The sequence below is a fragment of the Uloborus diversus genome, chromosome 4 (genome assembly GCF_026930045.1).
Source record: "Uloborus diversus isolate 005 chromosome 4, Udiv.v.3.1, whole genome shotgun sequence".
NCBI lineage: Eukaryota > Metazoa > Arthropoda > Arachnida > Araneae > Uloboridae > Uloborus > Uloborus diversus.
Genome location: NC_072734.1, coordinates 68096311 through 68117601, shown reverse-complemented (window position 1 = coordinate 68117601; position 21291 = coordinate 68096311). Strand labels below are relative to the sequence as shown.

At 32.4% G+C, this 21291-nt stretch overlaps 1 protein-coding gene across 1 annotated transcript in view; it reads right to left on the bottom strand.

The window, feature by feature from the left end:
* Positions 1-21291, bottom strand: part of LOC129220619 (ankyrin repeat domain-containing protein 17-like) — a 195540-nt gene that overhangs the window by 125795 nt on the left and 48454 nt on the right. Inside the window, 6 exon segments of the mRNA XM_054855048.1 lie at positions 370-438; positions 441-474; positions 3049-3198; positions 16809-17024; positions 20426-20535; positions 20622-20813. Coding sequence (XP_054711023.1) covers positions 370-438; positions 441-474; positions 3049-3198; positions 16809-17024; positions 20426-20535; positions 20622-20813 — 771 coding nt within the window.

The window sequence follows — 21291 nt, the reverse complement described above, 5'->3', positions numbered from 1 at the left end:
AGTTTTTTGCAAGAGCCGGGAGGTAGTGGAAAGAAGAGAAATAATATATTAATACTCATTTCTATCAGTTTTACAATTTCCTATATCGTTTCTTCCAATAAATATGAATCTTCCAATAGATAATGAGTTGTGGTACGATAGTACAAATAATTAGAAACCAAATTATGCAAAAGTTTTAATCTCTGTTTCTGTAAACGTTCCATTTTTGACATCGGAGGTTATGTATCTTCACCATCGATCTTTATTCAGCTTTCATGCATAAATATGCAAGGATTTTTCCTTTTAATAATGATTATCATTACTACTATCATTTTGAGTGGTGTATTTTATTCAACACACAGAATTATAATGCATGCTAATAAGTTATACCTCCAGATTGAGTATTTCCCAAACATGAGCTATTAGGCACAGTATTTTGCTGCTCAGCTTCTTGAGGGGGAAAACTTGAAGACCATGAGGAGGAACTCGAGGAGCCTAAAATAAATAGTACATACATTAAATGACATACGTACACAGTGGCGTAAATAGCACCCCCATAGCACGGGTAACCGCAAGAGATATGAGGACGCAAGCTCTGAAAAAATAAGTGTTAAAATTTAAAAAATAAATTTTTATGCAGTGGTGGTGGGGGTGGGGCGCAGTTTCAAATCTTGCTAATTCACTGAGGTCTGTATATGCTATTGTATGCACATATATTGTTGCCTCAGAGCAACAGTAAAACATCTAATTCCAGAAATAACACACAAAATATCCTACGGTTGCTCTGAGGCGACAATATATTATATATATTTTACATATTTACAACACTCTGATACTGACAAGTGTTTAATAGTTAAAACTATTCATTCCAAAGAAAAAAGATCATGCACTGTCATTAATAATAAGATTTAAATAGAATTCCTCTCAATTCACATGGAACTCAACTCTTATTTATAATGAAAATGTATACCTCTTTCATTTTCAGCATGTTTTAAACTATATTTTGGTTCAAATTCATTCATCACAAGCCAGGGTTGGGTTTTGGACTGTCCAAAACTGGTTTAGGACAGGACAGGTGGTTTTTACCGTCCAAAACTGTCTAAAACTGTCCAAAAGTGTCCAAAACTGTCTTAAAACTGTCCAAAACTATGCTACAGGTGTTATCTAATCAATTCGTATTTACTGCAATATTTGTAATGCATAATTATAGATAATAATGAGGTTTAATTAATGAATATTTGGTAATATTTTTCTCCAAAATGTTAATTAAAAATATTTTACTTAAAAAAATTGCCAATAACTACTACATAAAAACTTTCTTATGTAACAGTTGGTAGAGTTATGAAAGGAAATTCACAACACAACCAAGACAACTAATTTCAGTTCCATTTATAACTCAAAGGAATATAACAAAATGTGCAATATTTAGGAGCCAAAGAAAAAAAAAATTTAAATGGTTTTTCAAATAAGTTTTACATGACAGTTTAACGAAAATTATTTTTTAAATCATAGATGAAAAAACAAGAAATTGATGATGAAACACTTATGTTATAAAACTAGTGCTATTCTTTTTTTGTTCATATTTTTAATATAATACATTCTGTAACTATAAAAAAAAATTGTAATTTATTGCATTTAAGTCAGTTATAGCACCATATTTTGAACACTTTCTTTTGCATACATGCATAAATGTTGAAAAATTTGGTTTGTGGAAAATAAAAAAAACTCCTGCATGCAAATTGAAATTTTTATTGTAGAATTTAATTTCTATGTAACTAGATTAAAATCAGCTACATAAATAAGTTATATATATATATATATATGTTCTGTTTTTGATATTTTCTCACAAAATCTCAAAAAGTAGTTTTGGACACAATGGTTTTGAACAGGATGATAAAAACCCTGTTTTTATTTGCCCACCTGCATAAACATAGGGAAATTTGGTTACTAATATAAAAAAGCTAAATAAAATCATGCATACAAATTGAAATTTTAATCAAGAATTCAACTTCTATATAACTAGTTTTAAATCAGCTGCATAAATAAGTTGAATGTTCTCATTGAATAAATGTTCTATCTAAAACATTACTTTGATACATTTTATTCTGTTTTTGATGTTTTCTAACAGAATACAATTTTTCTAAAAATATAGTTTTGGACACTTTTGGACAGTTTTGGACACAAGGGTTTTGGACAGGACGGTAAAAACCAGGGTTTTTACCGTGGTTTTACCGTAGTGTCCAAAACCTTGCCAACCCTGTCACAAGCACATTGAATAGTTACGGATAAAGTTGAGTACTTAGTTCATGTTTTAATTATTTAATCAAAGACTTAAGGTGTGCTGAACAGTCTGGTGGTGTGTCATATATAGCTTGATTGTTACATATTTAGTGCAGCAATTGAGGGAATCAAAATTGGAGCTACAGCACTGTGAGTATTGTACTTGTATATGTTTACTCTACGTATCTGTAAAACAGCAAAAGACCAAACAGACTTCTGAGGCTTTAATGCAAAATATTTAAAATCTGCGGCAATTTTCAACAAAGCACTTGTTTTGTTGAACATGCACATTGCACAAGTGGAAAGATTCCAAAATTAAATTCTTACTAATGAGTTTTTAGCTGGGAAAATTGTTTTCATGAAAACTCTCGAACAAGTCAATTCTTTCAGTACACTGAATTTGGTGCAAATATTTTTTTTTAAAAAATAGATTTCTTCCAAAAAAGAAAAGAAAAAAAAAAGATTTTTTGGGGGAAGTCAGATTTTTTAAAATAAAAAATTGAATATTTGCAGCACAGAAATAAAAATGGGAAAAATGGAGTACTTTGTAGGGAACAGGAAGCACAGAATAAGTACAGGAAAGTATATTTTATAATTAAAAGATAATAGAGAAAACATTACAGCTACTATCAGAATTTCAAACTGAACAAATTTAAAAAAATCAGATGAATAGCAATATTTTTTTCTTTCACAGAATTAACTGCAGAAACTAAGATATTATAAAACTGTATTTGAGTTATCTCAAAATGGTATAAAATAACTAATGCAAATCGTTAGAACTACACTCACTTCATTTGACTCTACAGAATGATTTGAGACTTGTGAAAGTTCAGGGGGAGGTGGAGGTGACGCAAGCAAACTGTTTGGGTAGTCTAATAACAGCTGGACAACTGCAGTATGCCCACCCTTGGAAGCCTCAATTATCATTGTTGAATTGTCCTAGGAAAAAATATATAACAAAATCAGTGAAATTAAACTATTACATTAAATACAGAAATAATTTTTATTCCTTCAGTTACTGCATTCATATGCTAGCTAGAACTAAAAAGAAAACTCAAACTTTCATGATAGTTACTAAAGTCTTTTAAATATTGCATAGATTTTTTTTTTTTTTTTTTTAAATACTCATTAAAGTTTGAATCAGTCGAGACTTGGCTAAATGTTGAAAATGAATGTCAAAAAGCAAATAATTGAAACCTATATTTAGAATTTCAAATAACAAAATCAGCTAAAATGCACCCACAAGTTACTTCCAAAATAATAGAGGTGGGCAATGTCAATCCTTTTAATATCCATTCATCACAGGATCGTTCACTCTTTTGATCTGTTCATTTAACTTGTTCATTTGAATGACTTTGTTCATTTAAAAAAGTAGCAAGTGATCTCTCTCTGCATGACATACTCACATATACTCGATATATATCATTAAATCAGTAATACTCGGAAGGAAAAATCTAAAATTATGTAAAAGTAAGAAAATATGCCTATGAAAAATTAATCAAAAAACTTTATTCAGGTTTAGATGCATAAAGCAATTATAGTTCATTTTGTAAGATATTTCTCAGTTGCCGAACAGTAAAATATGTTTTCCATACCAAAAATTGCAAGATTCCATTTCAACATTCAAATAATAATAAGTTATTAAATTTTTCCAGCTACAGCACTGTATATATTCTTATAGTATTACCAATAGGCCATGAGTATTGTATAACGAAAAAAAAAGACAAATGTAGCGGTAGCTCAGCCCCAGTACTGGATAACTTAATTTAAAAAAAAAAAAAAGACACCTAAATATTTGGGATCTGCAAAATTATTTCACAGTACCGATGAGAACAGAAAGAAAAGCACAATATGTTTTAAATGGGAGAAAATTAGACATTAAAAATCCTTATTAAAAATCTCTGGACATTGAAAGTAAAATAAGCGACTTGGAAGTCGCCAAGCAAGTTAAAAATAAAGTCAAACCAATATACAGTCGAGTCTCGACTTCAGGGATGTGCCAACTAAGCTCGCTTTTGGAGCAATCTTGTGAGAATGAAAATGGTGAGTCTGGAGCAGCTTGGAGCAGCAAAAATTTAAATGAAAAACTATGTAAATTTCTCACACAGAAACGTGTGTGACATAATAAAAACAAAAAAGGATATTAAGGATGCAAAACCACCATAACTCCAACTCCTTTTTGTAGATCTATTGATTAGATTTATTTTTTTTTTTCTTTTCTTTTTGGTCTAACATGTTTGTCAAAAGACTAGTTCTGTCCCACTCTTCTTTTTTCTTACACTTTTGATTTAAATTTAGTTCACACATTTACTTTGCTTAATACATCTCTGCTATAGTACACATTTAAGTTATTCTTTGATACCTATTTTTAAAATTTGTTTGCTTCATAAAACTCAAAAACATATTCAAAAAAAAAAAGCAAAAAAGAGTGGTTGAATTTAAAAACTTTACCTGACCAAGTTACAAGTGAGTTTTAAAGAGCTATTAAAAAATATTTTTTTCTTTTTTTTTATTTGGTAGTTATTTACTTACATTTGACCTTATATATGTACATATAGGTATATATGTTACATACTGAACTACTTGAATAACAAATCTGAAGATCAAGAAAAGGCAACATTAAAACCTTTGAACTGTTTGATATTTAATCACAAAATTAATAATAAAATTACAATGAAAAAAAATTTTTGAGAAATGTCATAAGAAAAGGAATTTTAAAATACACGTGAAAAAAAATATGAAAACTGTGAAGAAAAATAATAAATAAATTAATAAAATAAAAAATTTTAGACAGGCTAAGAATATGGAGAAAATGCCTGAATCTGAAGAACTTCAAATATCTGCATGTTCATTACCAGAGCATTAGAGTTCCCAGATTTTTGCTATCTTAAGTGTCTCCAACCAAAATTAGAGATCAATTTTCTGTCCTAAAATCTTAAGAAATCTAATATTAAAAACAGGTGAACAATATTTTTTTTTACAGACGGTATTCGCTTAAATCAATTTGGATGCAACTGGATTGACATTTTTGAGCGGGCGTGGCAAGAAGACGAACTTACAAGTCCTCTTCTTCTGAAAACAAATGATAAGAATGGTTGAAAATAATGGTCAATACAAGATAGTTCAAGTCAAAGGAACAGAATCATATAATAAATTGAAACGAACGAGTTTTTCAAGAACAAGTGCAATCGGATTTTGAAATGCGCAAAAAATCGGGACTGAGTCAAAAAAAATTGTTAAAACAAGCTCCAAATGCACAAACTTGATAATAATCTGCAAAAACTGCCGAATATGTTGAAGGGACTACAACATTACATGCAAAATCGCACTTTTGGCGCAAGTTTGTTGGATTTTGGCGCAGAAAAATCCATTTAGCCGTCTTTTAGAGCAGTTTGGTGCAAGATCGCCGATTGGTGCAGTTTGGCTCAATTGGCTCAGCTGGCACATTCCTGCGACTTACGCGAGAACAAGACCCCTCACTTAAGTTGAAATTTCGCATTGTGGAAAAGGCTGTACAAATATTTATAAACATACCCAAATATTTCAAATACTTGTAAACACCACAAACTGTTTTAAACCATTTCTCAACTATACATTACCGTTTCTGACATAAATCATTGAATTTTAATTATTAAGAAAAAAAACATGCTGTTTTATTCAACATAAAATACTGTTACGATGCACAAAATCAATGAAAAGAGAAACCTTAAATAAAACAGTACGGCAGGCGCAGATCTAGAGAGGGGTTATGGAGGCCATGGCCCCTCCTAAAACCTTATTATAGGATTTTTTTAAGAAGAAAAAAAAAGAAAATATGATAATATAACGTAATTTAACACGGGTTTTACTTTAAAAGACATTTTAGGCCTAACTGGGAGAGAAATTATATTCCTCTCCTCGAAACAGAACTGTTATTTCCAAAATTTTGCACTATTTGACATCAGGGCTTTCCAACCTAAGGCATGCAGGAAGCTTTTCTTTTTTTTTTTCGGAACAGAGACAGCCTCATTGGAGATATATAAGAGATATTTTTAATTACAAATAATTATTTAAAATCTTTTTACCGTTAATTTAAATTCGTTTTTTAATCCTTTTTTACCGTTAACTACAAGTCCAGAACCCATCTCTCTTTTTGCGAGAACAAATCTCTTTTCTACGGGCCACATCCTCCTGTTAGTCCCCTGGCTTTTCCTGGTTCCAGGGAAAACATGCGCTCACTCCTGCCTTCACGTGTTTCATTCGTGGTCAGCTCAGCATGACAGGGAGGCTGACACCAGATTTTAATGTTTGTTGCCAAACTTTAATGCTAGATTCTGAATTTTGTGAAAAAACTTGATAACAGGAATCAAAAGTCTTCCACAAATAGCATTTTAAACAGAACATCTAACATTGTAGATTAATTTTTTTTGTTTTTCATTTTTCTAATTTTGTTCCTTTATGCACATGCGACTTTTTATTTAGCTAAGAAATATGGTAAAGTGGATTCCCAAACCCCTTAAGAATTCTGTCTAGAAGAGAGGACGATTTTCACTCAGGTTGGCCTTTTTTTTTTTTTTTGCTTATGCCACGAAGCAGTTTGGCTCTTTTCTCTAAATTTTACCTATTTCCATTTTACAGTGCTCTACCAAAACAAGACTTTAAAAAACATGCTAGAGCAATGTTTTCTCTTTCTGCATGAACTTACAAGTGTGAACAGACATTTTCAAAATTGAAGTATATTAAATCTAAGTATAGATCTTCTTTATCAGACGAACATTTAAAATCCCTCTTAATGATTGGAAGTACGAAATTTGTCCCTAAATGGAGTAAAATTTTAAATGATAAACAAATGCAATTTTCTCAATAACCACTATGTAGATCCCTGGGAACTGCCTAGAATTTCGGTTAGGCAACTGCTGAGATTTATTTCTGTTACTGGGCTCTTTTAGTAGTCTAAGCAGGGATAGTACAATAGACCTGTGGTCTCGGTGCTCGCGCTGTTTTCAAGAGCCCCCCCTTTTCACTTCATACTTCATAATGATTGGAAGTACGAAATTTGTCCCTAAATGGAGTAAAATTTTAAGTGGTAAACAAATGCAATTTTCTCAATAATCTTTCATTTTTTTAAATTTTTTTAAAAGCATCATTACACATGTTGTGTTCTCATTTATTTCTAAGTTTTTAATCATCATTAATTCATTGAAATACATTTGTAGTACATTGCAATAGTTTTGTCTTGTATCAATCACTCATTACCCATAAAAAAAACCTTCATTTTATTTTGTGACAAAGAATGCCTTTTATTTCAGTTTTCTTAACTATTCTAAATTTTACAAGATTCCCTATCGTTATATTATAAGAGTTTTACGGGAACTAGAAATATGATGACTTAGAACCAAGCTTAGAAATTTTTGAAAACCACTCCTGAGAGCTTAGTGCTAAATAGATCATCTGAGCTAAAATATTGTTGGACTGGCCCGCCTCACCTCCAAAAATTTGCAACGTGCACCGCGAGCGAAAAAGGTTGGAAGGAATGGTTTACATCATTTCTTAATTCCAACTTTCGACACTTAGACAAACTCAAAATGCAGCCCCCCCCCCCCCACACCCCAGTCAGTATTGTGATGATATCTTTAAAATAATTTTTTTAAAGGGAGAACTTACAAATCTTCCATCCGTTCCTCTAATACGTTCAAAAATAGCTTTAAATTATTTTTAGAGTATCAATGGCATAACATCAAAATATTTCCAGGAAGGGGAGATTCTAAGCACCCTCACTCACCCTTTAATATTAGCAAATATTGCCTAAACGTGCATTTTTAGGCTCGACAGCAGAAGAGCACACACCCCCTCTCCTGATTTCTCAATACATAACAGCAGAATATTCCAGTTTTTAAGTTTCTTTTTCAAAAAGTATTTCGGGTTAAGCACCCAAACTCTGACCTTGATCCTTATATCATTAAAAAAAATAGCATAAAATACATTTTAGAAGACTAATTTCAAAAATTACTTAGAAATTTCAATTTCGAAGCATTTTTGAGGGAGATTCTTAAATCCATTCACCTTACCTTTCGTCTTTAAAGATAGCCTAAAATTGAGTTTTTAAGACTTAATAAAATTTCTTTGGCGAGTTAGCACAAACATTTCGGATGGCCCCTCGCAAAATGATCAGCTAGATCCGCCACTGCAGTACAGTATGTACAGTATGTAGTAATTATAAAATAATCCACTATAATAATATTGTACAGTAGATCCAGTAATAATATTTTTAACTTAAAAAAATGAAGATGAATTATTCTGTGTGATCAAACCGTTATTTTAAAATATATTTCTGTACAGTTGCTTTGCTAGTTCTCTTATAAAGTTTATAACTATGGTAACATCCCTCTTCCTGGTCTCTTCAATCAATACAAAAGCAGATTCCATTTTCAAAAATTTTACATTTTGTTTACTCAGAGAACTTTTACGGATTTCTTTTTCTGGACTTTTAATTGCACACAGGGGCGGCATTTCACCATTTCATTTGGGGGGTTGAGTTTCTTACATATGTATAAACCCAAAGCGAAACCAAACACTCATTAGCTAACAAGAAGTTGTATAAAATCGGTTTAGTATGAATCAAATTAGTGTTTAGAAACAATTAAAATTTTGATTCATTGAATAAAAAGTAATCATACAAAACATCTCGCTACTAAAGTTTTTATACCTTTTGGAAAAGTTATAATGCATGATTTTTGGAATTCAGAAGAGCAGGGAATCGTGTCGCTAATCTATCAGTGCCCAATGTCGTGCTGTTTTGCCAGTTCAGCTAAATGGAAAAAAAAAAAAATTCCCCTTTGTGCTTCGAAAATATATCTCTAACCTCAAGAGACATAAAAAAATCTCTCTACTAGCTGAGCTGATTGTAACACTTAAAAAATACTTGAAGTAACACAAAGTTATGAATGAAAATACTTTTTATGCCTTGCTCTTCAAATTCACCCAGGCTACTTAAAAAACTGTATTGAATAATCTAATCATGTCGGCGCTCTCAGCTTCAATGAGATATCATCTGCCTTCAGCTCTGTTATTCACTATTCTGGACTTATGAGTCCATAACAAGGACGAAACTGCAGTCTCTGGATGTGAAAACCATTCTGTCGGTATACTGCTTGTAATTTTTCTTGCTTCATGCTAAAAATTTTACTCACAGTTGAAACATTTTATTTTTCGTCTTCAAAATCCAATCCAAATAACCATAATCCCAGCTAACCATACAGAAAAATAATTATCGTCAAATCTTGTGTTAATTTCATTCAAAACTGAATCTATTACTTCATACAAAATATTTAAAAATCAATGTTTGACTTCACATCATCATGTGGATTTTTGTCTTTTTTTTTTTTTTTTTTTTTTTTTTTTGCCTCTTTAAAATTGGTTTAAAGGAAGAATTTTTTTGAAAAATTTCACGATTGATTGATTCCAGTTTCAATTGTAGATTGAACTGTGGTAGTATGGTGCACAGATCAATTGTAGATTGAACTGTGGTTTGAATAGTCGAGTAGCGGATTGAAGATATAGATTTTGATAGAGTAAAGCATTTTTCAAAAACCTTTTCCCGATGCAAACAAATTGGATAAAAATTTAAACGATGACATACATGCTAAAGGGTATAAGCTTTTTCACCATTGAAAGAATCGTTTTGCAATAATTCTTGTAGTCATCAAATCACTGCTTTGAAGTCATAGAGAAATGTTTTTATCGTTTTAACTCTTGAGGATTATCTTGTGTCATTCCACGACTGCATAATTATAGAGCCCCTTAAAAGGTATTTGGTTGATACGTCTTTTTTTATTCAATAATCACATACATTTTTAAGAAGTTTCTATGAAAGCATTACAATGTATTGAGCAGCTGAAACATGTTTCTAGCAGAAGAAAGTGATGAATACCCATTAAATAAATATACACTTAAAAAATGAGCGTAAAAGTGAATGTAAAATATCGAGGAATTTTCTTGTGAAAATCATGCAACCACATCACTTTTCACGAGCCTCTCATATTGGACATATCATTGTTACACTGGGCACACAAGTGTGAAATATTTAGCTATGAGGCAATGTCTTTTTTAATTAAAATTAACCATGGTTCTCTATAAGTTTTCTATGTTCTCAAAAAGCCGAAAATACTTCATGAATTTCTAAGTCATCATCCAAATAACGAAAAAAAATTTCTAGTCTAAGAATGTTAGTCCAGTCAATAGGTAGAAAAAAACGGGCTTGCCTTACAAAAAATGGGGTCAAAGATTTTATTTTTTAAATTTGTGTATACTAGTGCCAATATGAAAAAACCAAGTTATCCAACACGAAAGACCTCGGGAGAACTTTTGGGGGCCGAAACCCCCCAAAAATTTGTGACTTTTTGTAGTATTTTCAAAATATCTCAAAAATGGTTAAAATTACAAAAAAACTTCCAATACAAATGTTAAAGAGGATTAAATTTCCTTCAACTTTTGTCATTACAACATTTTTGTAGCATGAAAAGCAAGCAAGTTAGAGCTTCTTGAAAGTCACACTTTTTCTGAACCCCTTCAGCGAAGTGCGTGAAAGCGCATCGGATAACGGAAGAAAAAAGGAGAAACGCCGGCAGTCTGACCTTGGAAATCATTTGTCTTTCACAGCTGAGGGTAAATGCCCTGTTCCCTTTAATTTAAACAAAACACCCCCATTCCATCCCCCTCCCCCCCCCCCCCTTTTTTTTCTCCAAATGAGATGAATCGACTCAATAGCTACTCATGTTTGGTCACTTCAGGGTTTGAGCGAGAGTATGTTTTATCAATTTGTGTGTTCTGAATTACAATTTTTTTCCTAGAAATGATTACGCCTGACCAAGGTGTTTTTTTTTATATTATTATTATCATTAATTTTTGCGAAATCAGTTTGCGAAATAAAGATTGTGAAGGAGAAGGGGACAGAAAATCTTCAAAGATGCAGCGCAAAACGGCAAAATGAAGAACATCAGCGTTTTTTGAAGTTCTTAAAAGAAGTGACAATTCACACTGCCTGTCACAAATGCTATATCAATGAGCAATCAATCTCTTCCCTTGAAGTAATGGTTGAACCTAACATGTTAACTAAATTCCTTAAGAAAGATTTCTGGCAAATTATAACAAAAAGAATTGTCTTATTCTACTTCTTGAGACATATTTCGAAGAGTGTGGCATTGAAGTCAGGCAGACTCAAGATGATGCCGATTCACTTACTTACTGCTTTTTCAAAGGCAAAAGAAATGGAAAATGTTGTTATAGTGAGCGAGAGGACTGATGACAGCTTTAGGACAGCCTTTCAGCAACTTGTTCTTTTTAAAACCTGGAAGAGGGAATGCTTGTGATTTGTTTTTTCCCCACTAAATCTTTTAAGTTTGACCCCAGCAGTATTCTTTTCATCCATGCGTCTAGTGAGTGTGATACGACTTCGGCAATCTTTGGCCAAGGCAAAATTAAGTTGTACAAAATAGTCAAAAAAAAAAAAAAAGAAAAAAACCTCCTGAAATTAAGGAAGCTATTGAAGTATTTATGGACCCAATATGTCATCATGATGCCTTCCTTAGCTGCAGCTGGAGAAAACATTTTGCAAATATTATACACAGGTGACGTAAAGTATTTGAACCTATCTTTGGATACGTTGCAATTTAATCTTTTTATAAAACTAGTATACAGGGCTAAGATAAATCTCTGCAGGGCTACCTCCAACGTGCGGGGAGGGGGGGGATGCTGGACGTTATCACTCATATCGGTTCTACCCCCAAATTCAAAGTTGGTTGGGCAACATAATTGATCCAGAGAAATGGGGTTGGGAACGCAGGACGCAAGGTCTAATGCATGTTCACACAAAAAGAGATTCAGTTACTCAGAATCTTTTGAAGATTGTACCTTGTACCTGCAAGAAAAATTGTACTGGAGCCTGTTCTTGTTACAAGGCAGGTTTAAAATGCTCCAGCACGTGCAAACACTGCAGTGGCACAAATTGTGAAAATGTTGCAGAAATTTCATCTTTGGATGAGACTGCTGAAGAAGATAATTTGTTCCAGGAGCTTTTGACCGCAACAAGGAGATGAACAATTAAAGGACCAAAGCTTTTTTCTACCCCCTACAGATTCTGAACTGGGAGAACCTGAACCTTCAAAACGGCTTCGAAGAAGATAAACAGCGTATTTTGTTATTATTTCTCTATTTGCTTTAAGGTCGAATGAATCTCTCTGTAATTTAGATGTATGTATTAATCTTCTACAGTTGGATTTTCATTTTGTAAGGTAATTCTTTTGGGTTTTTCATGCCTCAAAAAGTCAGTTTCTGCGGAATTTTTTCAAAGTGTTCATTACGTATTACTATTGTACCTTTATTTATTCATTTTTATGTCTATTGTTTGCTTATTATCACCCTAATATTTATTCATTCACATTTATATTCGAATATTGCATTTTCGCTTGTAATAGAATAGATGGTACGAATTATGTGCTTTAAATGAATGAGAAGATTTTGTAATTCAATTACAAACTGCAATATAAATCATATGTTATTGGAGTCTGACTGAAGACTACCTCTGTCAGACTAGAAATATTAGTTCGTGAGCGGTGGGGGAGGGTTTATTATTATTATTGTATCAGAGCATAGGATGCATGACTGTGTTGATTGTTTGCTTATTAGCTGCCTAATATTCATTCCTTCACATTAATATTTAAAAATCGCATCTTTGTTTGCAATAATTAGATTAGAATGTACGAATTATATCCCTCAAATGAATGTATATATTGTGTAATCCAGTTACAAACAACAATATATCTTCTATTATTGGAGTCCGATGAAGACTACCTCTGTCAGATCAGAAAAATTAGTTCGTCAGCAGTGGGGTAGGTTTTTTTAAAAATTATTATTGCATCGTCGTATGAGCTTTAAATGAATGCGTATATATGTATTTCAGTTTCATAATACATCGTTTGTTTTTGGAGTTTAGTGGGAACTAATCTGTCAGCCAGAATTGCTACTGTGTCCAGCGCGAGGGGGGGGGGGGAGGTGAGAAAGAAACTCAAACTACTCTAACTGTCGATAAACTCTCTGAAACTAAAGTTTCTATTGAAGTTCTAATAATTATGACGCCTTGCTTTCAGTGTGAAACCTTTTTTTTTCGGAGTGGAGGAAAACTGCCTATTTTCAAAGAGCTATAGCAAGCTTGTTATTTGTGCTACAAAAAAATTGTAAATACAAAAGTTGTAGGAAATTTTATGTTCTTTAAACTTTACATTTAAAACTTTTTTCTAAGTTGAACCATTTCAGAGATATTTTGGAAAAAACAAAAAAAGTCATAAATTTTTGTGGTTTTTCGGTCCCCAAAAGTTCTCCCGGGATCTTTCGTGTTGGATAACTTGGTTTTTCCATGTCGGCACCAATATGTACAAATTAAAAAAATAAAATCTTTGACCCCATTTTTTGCAAGGTAAAATGTATCTATTGACTGGACTATGTGTCGAGTTTCATCAAATAGTTGCTGAGAACCAGGGAGATTTCCTTTAATGAACATTGATTTCCGACTTACATAAATTGAATTCACCCATTTTCTATTATTCTGCTCAAAAAATTTGGGGGTGCGACCGCCCCTCTTGACCCCCCTATTTGCTGCCCCTAATTGCACATATGAGCCAATGAGAAGCAAAGGGGTGTAAGTGGACATTTTCCAAGTTTTGAGTAAAAAGCGTTTAAAGATAACATCCTAGATAGGCTTGCATTGAAATGTTTTTCTTAATCATGCTGTATAGCAGCAACTACCAGTGGTGCTAGTACCATCTGTTGCCCCAAGACAGAGGAGAGGTTTACCTTCCATGTGTACTGTTACCTCCAAATTTTTAATTTTGCCACTTACATCCCTTTGCTTCTCACTGCCTCATATGTGAGATTCACTCACACCTCACTGTTGTGATATCTTTGACGCATTTTTTAGTTGCTCAAGCACAGCGAGAATTTTTAGCTTTTCTTTATATAATTGTCAGAATCTTTCTCTTTCAAACTTCACGACTTTAAGATGAAACAGAACTCTTAGGTGTCCTTTATTTTATCCACTTTTGAACTTAAAATTAAAAAAATAAATCAAAATGAAGGAGTAGTTATTAGAATACACTAATAAAGCGATGTTCAGACTGGTACGTGTGAGAACTTCTGCTGTAAGTGATACTAAAATGATGAAGGTTCATTCATGGAAAAAAAAAAGTTTTTAGTAGCCAATAAACAAAGTCGAAACTTATAAACCGTGATTCCCTTCTAAAAAATTTCATGTTGCAGGTGAGAAATTCAAGTTAGGTACCTATAGAAAGATATAGAATTCGTTACTGGTGAACAAAATCATGTTATAGCCATCTCGCGTAAGTCAAATAAATCACTTTGTAGCAGGAGTCAACTCTGGATGGAAATTGATAGACAAAAGGATCGCCAGAAAAGTGATAAAAGGTATTCTTGGAAATAATTTTGCCGTCAAAAAGCATGAGAAGCAATTTAGCAGGTGTGTGAGACAGAAAGTGGAATGTCCAAACATTTTGTTAGTAGCCCAAACAAGCTTACACAAAACATTACTACTAAAATAATGGATACATTAGAAAATTGCAAATGAACTACAACGGTTAAAGAAAAATGATGAATAAAGCAGAAAGTTCAAAGGTCGAAATGAATATGTTGTCCTTAACTGAGAAAAGGGAAATTTGAGATTGATTGAGAGTAAAGAAATTGAAGATGAATGGAATTTGGGAAAAAAAAAATCGATTTTATCACAAGTGCATCAATACAATGTTCCAAACTGCTCAACATGCAAAAGAACGGTCGTTCATTTTTAAAGTGCAGCAATTGAAATTGAGACCAAATTTATGGAAAGACAGGTTTTTTTTAAGATAGATAGCACACTTTAGGCATATCAATTCTTACATTAATGAATGCTTTTTTCTAATAGTAAAGGGATGAGGGAAAATAGCACGTGGAGACAAATTTAACTGAGTGAAAGGCAATAGATAAAGAAAATAACTACATACTGTTTTGAACAGATTGAGAGAGGGAGAGAATGTGGCATAGTTATTTTAACTTACAGAGTTGATGTTTTGAAGGTTTCTTTTTGTTCCCAAAGAAGTAAAGGTCTTGAAGTCACCACTCGCCAGTGGCCACATTATTTTAGGTGACGAAAATGTCATGTCAGTCACCAAAACTGGCAACCTACAATTAATTTGTTAGTTTATTTATTGTGGGCAAAAATGCTGATGTATTGGCAACCATTGGCCGTCAATGTTAACTTGAGGAGAAAATCCAATCTGCCTGAATAACATCTATCTAAATGCCGCTGTTTTTCATTGGGGGAAGGGGGGATGGAAACAGAAAAGCTTTAAGCCCAAGCTTTTTTATGCTTCTCAAAAGCAAGTAAAGTAGAGAACCCTAATTAAAGCAACAATGAGCCCATTATAGTTCGAGTTTCCTAATTTGACAAATTTTGGATCGCAACTGAAAATTGTAACATGGTGGACATTATTAATTGCATAATGAGTGTGTTAGGAAGCTTATGCATTTTCATGAAAATTATTGTACCCCATGTACACTCGCAGATAAATTGAACAAGTTAGTGCAACAAACAAAGTTAAAATTCAGAAAATCACGGGGGCAAAAATTTCCAAAAGATATTTTCCGAAAAATCCTTGAAAATCTAAACTTTTCCCCTGATTTTAGCCTAATGCTTTTATCTAAACATTAAATTAAAGCAGACACCTTTTGACACATTGACAAGAAAGAGAAATAAATTCTAATAATTTGGGCTTTATTTGCATTAAAAGTTGAATTACATTAATAGTGTATTAAACAGCAAACTGGAAAGTATTATTTATTTATTTATTTATTTATTGAAATTTGGAATAAATGAATCCATATGTAAACAGGCATTAGTTCAATTTTGGCTTAAAAATAGCTTTATAATTGCAACAATAAGAAAGATAAATCATAATAGACTGTAGCCCGAGTATTTCGTGTAATTTTAATTGTTGGAAAATGACCAGAAAATCGCGATGATTAAAACTTTTTAACTGTTGCCATCTTGTGTTGGTTAACAAATAAATGTTTGCAATTATTTTAAGCAAGGCTGTATAAAAAAGATACAGAAGAAAGTTTCGTGATGGCCAAACCGTACTAGTTTTATTTTTTATTTCTGAATTCTCCATATTTTCCCTGTTTCTTCAGGTTACATTTAGACGTGGCAACCCAAAAGTAGACAGATACATAATTGCCGATAACTTTTCTGATTACATGTTTTTGCCTAAACAGCTTGTTAAGGTTGTGGCTCAACTTATCAGAGCAACATTGTAAAGCACCTTATTACTGCTGGCATTCTTCATTGCTACTGACAAAAAAAACATAGGCAGCCAAAGGGGATTATAACTCTTTATGTCAGGAAGGCATACATGAGATGATGACTTTCAAAAAGAGAATAAGAATAAAAATTATTAAAAGTAAAAATCATTCTACAAAAGATTATACATTTCATTATAACATAAGTCAATGATATTTTAACAGCTCACCTTTAACTTATGTGTTGGATCTGCTCCATGAGCCAGTAGAAGTTCAACAATAGGAAGGTGACCACCAGCACATGCAAGGGATAAAGGATTATGGTCGTTATTTGTAGTCTGCTTATTGACATTGGCACCTTTGGATATTAAAAACTGCACTGTACATAAATGACCTGCTCGGGATGCTTTCATCAACGGAGTCCTTCCACCCTCAGACTCATGTTCCTAATTTTCAAAAAGCAATTTAAAAAAGTCAATACTTGAAATGTTTAACCTAGTAAATATGAATAAATTTACAAGAATTACACTAATCTACTATGGCTGTCTTTCTCCGAAACCTGCAACTTTCGAAAATCTCAATGTGTAATAAAGTACTTATGTTTCAATGATAAATACATACACCAGTCCTATAAATTCTAATATCTGAATGGGAGATACCTCTGTGCTAATTTTCCTTTCTTTTTTTTTAAATTTTATTTGTACTATTAGTTTATTTATTACAATAATTTGTTGCAATTACCAGATAAACATTGTCCTTTGTCATCACTTTAAGACTTTTAGCAAAATATTTTTAGAATTACGTTATTAATAAAGCTATCATATTTCATAAGTATAATAACTGTCAAAAATTTTAGTAAAGCTGAAAATTATCCCTGCATTTAAACAACTCATACATTTCCCAAGCGTCTGCCTAGTTTTTTTTTCAGAGAACAATAAAACCCACTTGACTGCCAAACTCTATCGGCATCCTAAGTTTCCTTAATTACATAGTAGATTAATTAATTTTCTTCAAATCTTCATAAACTATATCTTTGATAAGCCTAGGAAAAACATAGGTAAATTTGGCGAATGGTGTCAGTTTAACTAACTTGGATGCAACTGGCTGGAAATTTTCGAATAGATGTGGCAAGAATATGAGGATGCATGTCCTCAACAAAAGAAAAAAATTTTGAGCAGTTTAAACCAATATCAATACAAAGTCATTAATGCAATAGAATCACACAAACAGTGAGCGAGTATTAAAAATGGAGATGCCATTGGATTTTGAATTGCATCAAAAATCAGGACTAGGTGCATCAAATGATAATAACAGCTAAACTGTGTACATCTTAAGCCAAATGGGTAAAAGTTGGCAGGTATGTTCTTACGGTTTTTCATTACTTCTGGGGGCAGAGTGGGGAATTTTAAAAATTTAAGACAAATTTCACAAAATTTAAGGACATTTTTAGGATAATGAATATTAAGTATCAACAAAATTAAACTTCGCTACTTTGAGCATATGCTTCATTTTGGTCGACTTCATTGCGGATTGCACTAATATCCAATTTAAAGTTGCTCATTTTATTATGAAGACAAACTATAACACTTAAGAAAATTTTAATATAAATTTTTATACAGTGCATTCCTCCTAATAAATTGACAAAATTCATATGTCTTTGTGTATAGTGTAGTCATGAAATAAAGAAATTTTGTCCCTTTTTCCATGATTGTACCAACAAGGTAGCGAACCACCGATCAACATCATCTATACTACCAATGCTTCTTGATAATCTACGCTATATTTCTTACAAATAAAGGGAGTTTTGAAAGTTTAAATGAAAGTTGAAGCATTCCACTATCCAGGGTTACCACGGAAGTTCAAGAATGAAATTCCCCGACATTCCCAGGTTTTCGAGATGGTTTTGAGAAAAATTTCAGGTTATTGATGTCTACCTTCTTTTGGCAAGATTAATATATACATCTCAAATTTTGATAAAACTTAACTCATTTTCAAACTTCACAAATATTGGTTAGCAAATTTAATTTACTCAAGCTGAAATAATCAAAAATATGTACTAACAAAAGTGAAACAAATCCCTATGATAAAGAATTATGAAATAATCTAAATGTAGCATATCTTCTTTTCAATCCCGAGGAGCCACTGCCTTTCATCAAGTGGAAAGAATGGCCATATAAGCAATTGTGGCATCTGTATCACAAAAAAATAAAAAAGTTAACAGCTAATAATAGTCTGAACTAAAAACTTATGAAACCAAAACCTTTTCAATTATTGCCTTCCACCCCTCCAGTCCAGTACATTCACTGTGCTTTTAGACTTTGGCCTTTAAAAAAAAATCATGCATCTTTTAGTCTGACATATTTCCTCTATTTGCTGCTCATAAAGCAGGGTTGCTCCCCCCCTCCCCCCCAATGTTTCTGAACACCTTTGCACTTTTTTTTATTTTTAACCCTCTATTATTTATTTTTTTAATGCTTTTTATTTACTGATTTAATCAGTATTCTTTTAAAAGAAAAGTTCTGTGTTCCGCCAATGAAATACACACACAAAATAAATAAAGTAAAATAAAATAAATAATTTGAATAAAAATAAATCAATAAATAAATTTGAATCAATAAACAAATTTAAATAAATAAAAAATTAAAAAATCCCCCCAAAAATTTTGATGGCACAGTTTGCGCTACAATCTCCCTTTGGGCACCCCTGTCATAAAGTACAATTTTAAGCAATGATCACAAAACTCCCTGGTGTGCAGATTTTTTTTTCTTTTTTTTTTTAACTTTTATTTTGAAAGAAGCGCATTGACTCAGTCATTAAAGATCACTACCAAAATACTAAAAGATTAGCGATACTCCTGTAAAAAGGAAACTTTCTAAATTTAAAATTATCTTATGAGCTAAATTTACAGAACAAAACTGTTTAGAAGGAAACAATTTCATTAATTAAATTTAAAGAAATAATATAAAACATGAAAAGATTATTGCAGCTTATTAAGAACTTCTGATGCAATCTCAGATAAAACAATGTGCCGCAGCATACTGAAAATAGTAATTACAACTTCAGCATTGCTGACGTAAAAAAGCAGCAAAGCCTTTAGACAGAGACCCGCCGTGTGCTATAGAACACCAATGCCAGAGAGTTGAAAATAAGAACTTCACTGGGAAGGAAAAAGTCGGAACTACAAAACGACGAATGGCAGTAGGATAGATAAGGCAGAAAGAAATTATTCTTAACGTCATATAACGCCGCTCTAAGAACGATCGGGGAAAAAAGACAATCTCCTGACATTTCCAGAAATGTATGTTAGTTTTCATTTTCTTTCGACATTTCCCAGACCATTTTCGACCACATTCATTTTTCCTGACAATTCCAGGTTTTCCCGATGCGTGGCAACCCTGATCATCATACATCAAGATCACAAAAAGTCCTAAGATTTATTTTGAAATAAATACAATCCCCTAACATTCATTGGTTGATAATACATAGTCACAACCATTCAACATGAACTAGACCCAGGAGAGTTTTCCAGAAGATTTAATTTGAAGTCATTTTTAAATATTAATTATTGTCACAACACACACAGATAAATACAAAATCTGGCAATTTTAGGAAATTAAAGTGACTTCATCTATGATAAATCTTAGGATTTAATAGTTCTAGCAAGTTGTGTCTTATAGTGCAATGCATTTTATTCCTAGCTAAAATTTCCCAAATTTAAACAATAATAAATGATATTCATTCCAAACCCTCTTACATTGTCATATACAAACATACATCAATTATGAATCAATATAGAAAGAGTTAAAGTTTTTCTTTTTTTTTTAAGTCTTACAAGAGAAATACAAACCAGTTTCGCATTTGCTTGCAAAAGTAGATCAGCAACATCCGTATGACCGTTTTCACATGCATATGTCAATGCAGTATCACCGGTAGCTGTAGTGGCATTTACATTGGCACCTGATGTAAATTACAATATTGATATTTAATGTAACCAAACATAAAACAGAAACTTTTTTACTTAGAACACAGTTTTAATTTATTACCAGAGCCAATGAGGTATCTCACAAGTTCCAGGTGACCTTCTTGAGCAGCTTCCATCAAAGGAGTGCTTGCACCCAACTCAATATCAGCACCTGCTTTAATAAGGAAATCTGAAACTTCTAAAAAGCCACCACAACAAGCTAATGTTAAAGCAGTTTCTTGAGTTTCTTCAGTTTGAGCATTTATATCAGCTCCTGAAAATTTTAAAATTTCAAACATTTAGAAATTTGTAGTAAATTTCAAAACGGAATACAGCACTTAATTTATTTAACTGATTTTCATTTAATATAGACAAAATTAATTGATTAATTCTTCAACCCAAACATACTAAACAAATCCTTGACATAGCCAACGCGGAATTGACGTAAACTAGTACGCTGCCATCCTTGCCAAAGAAGCGTGTGATCTAAATCAGTCTCTAACAGTCACTTCAGAGTATGAAAACGCGGCTGCATATAGAATAGGATTTTCAATTAACTTGAAAAACCTGTCATCTCAGATCACTATTGCTCTAGAAATCTATCAGCCATCATAGCGAGACTCTATACTGGCCACTTCGAGGGATTGAAAATAGTGCCTGACCTGCAATTCTACACCTTTTGCAGAAATTGCCCGCATACCCAATTAACACCAGATCATACCTTTGCCTGCCAAGCCAGTTTGGCTTCTCTT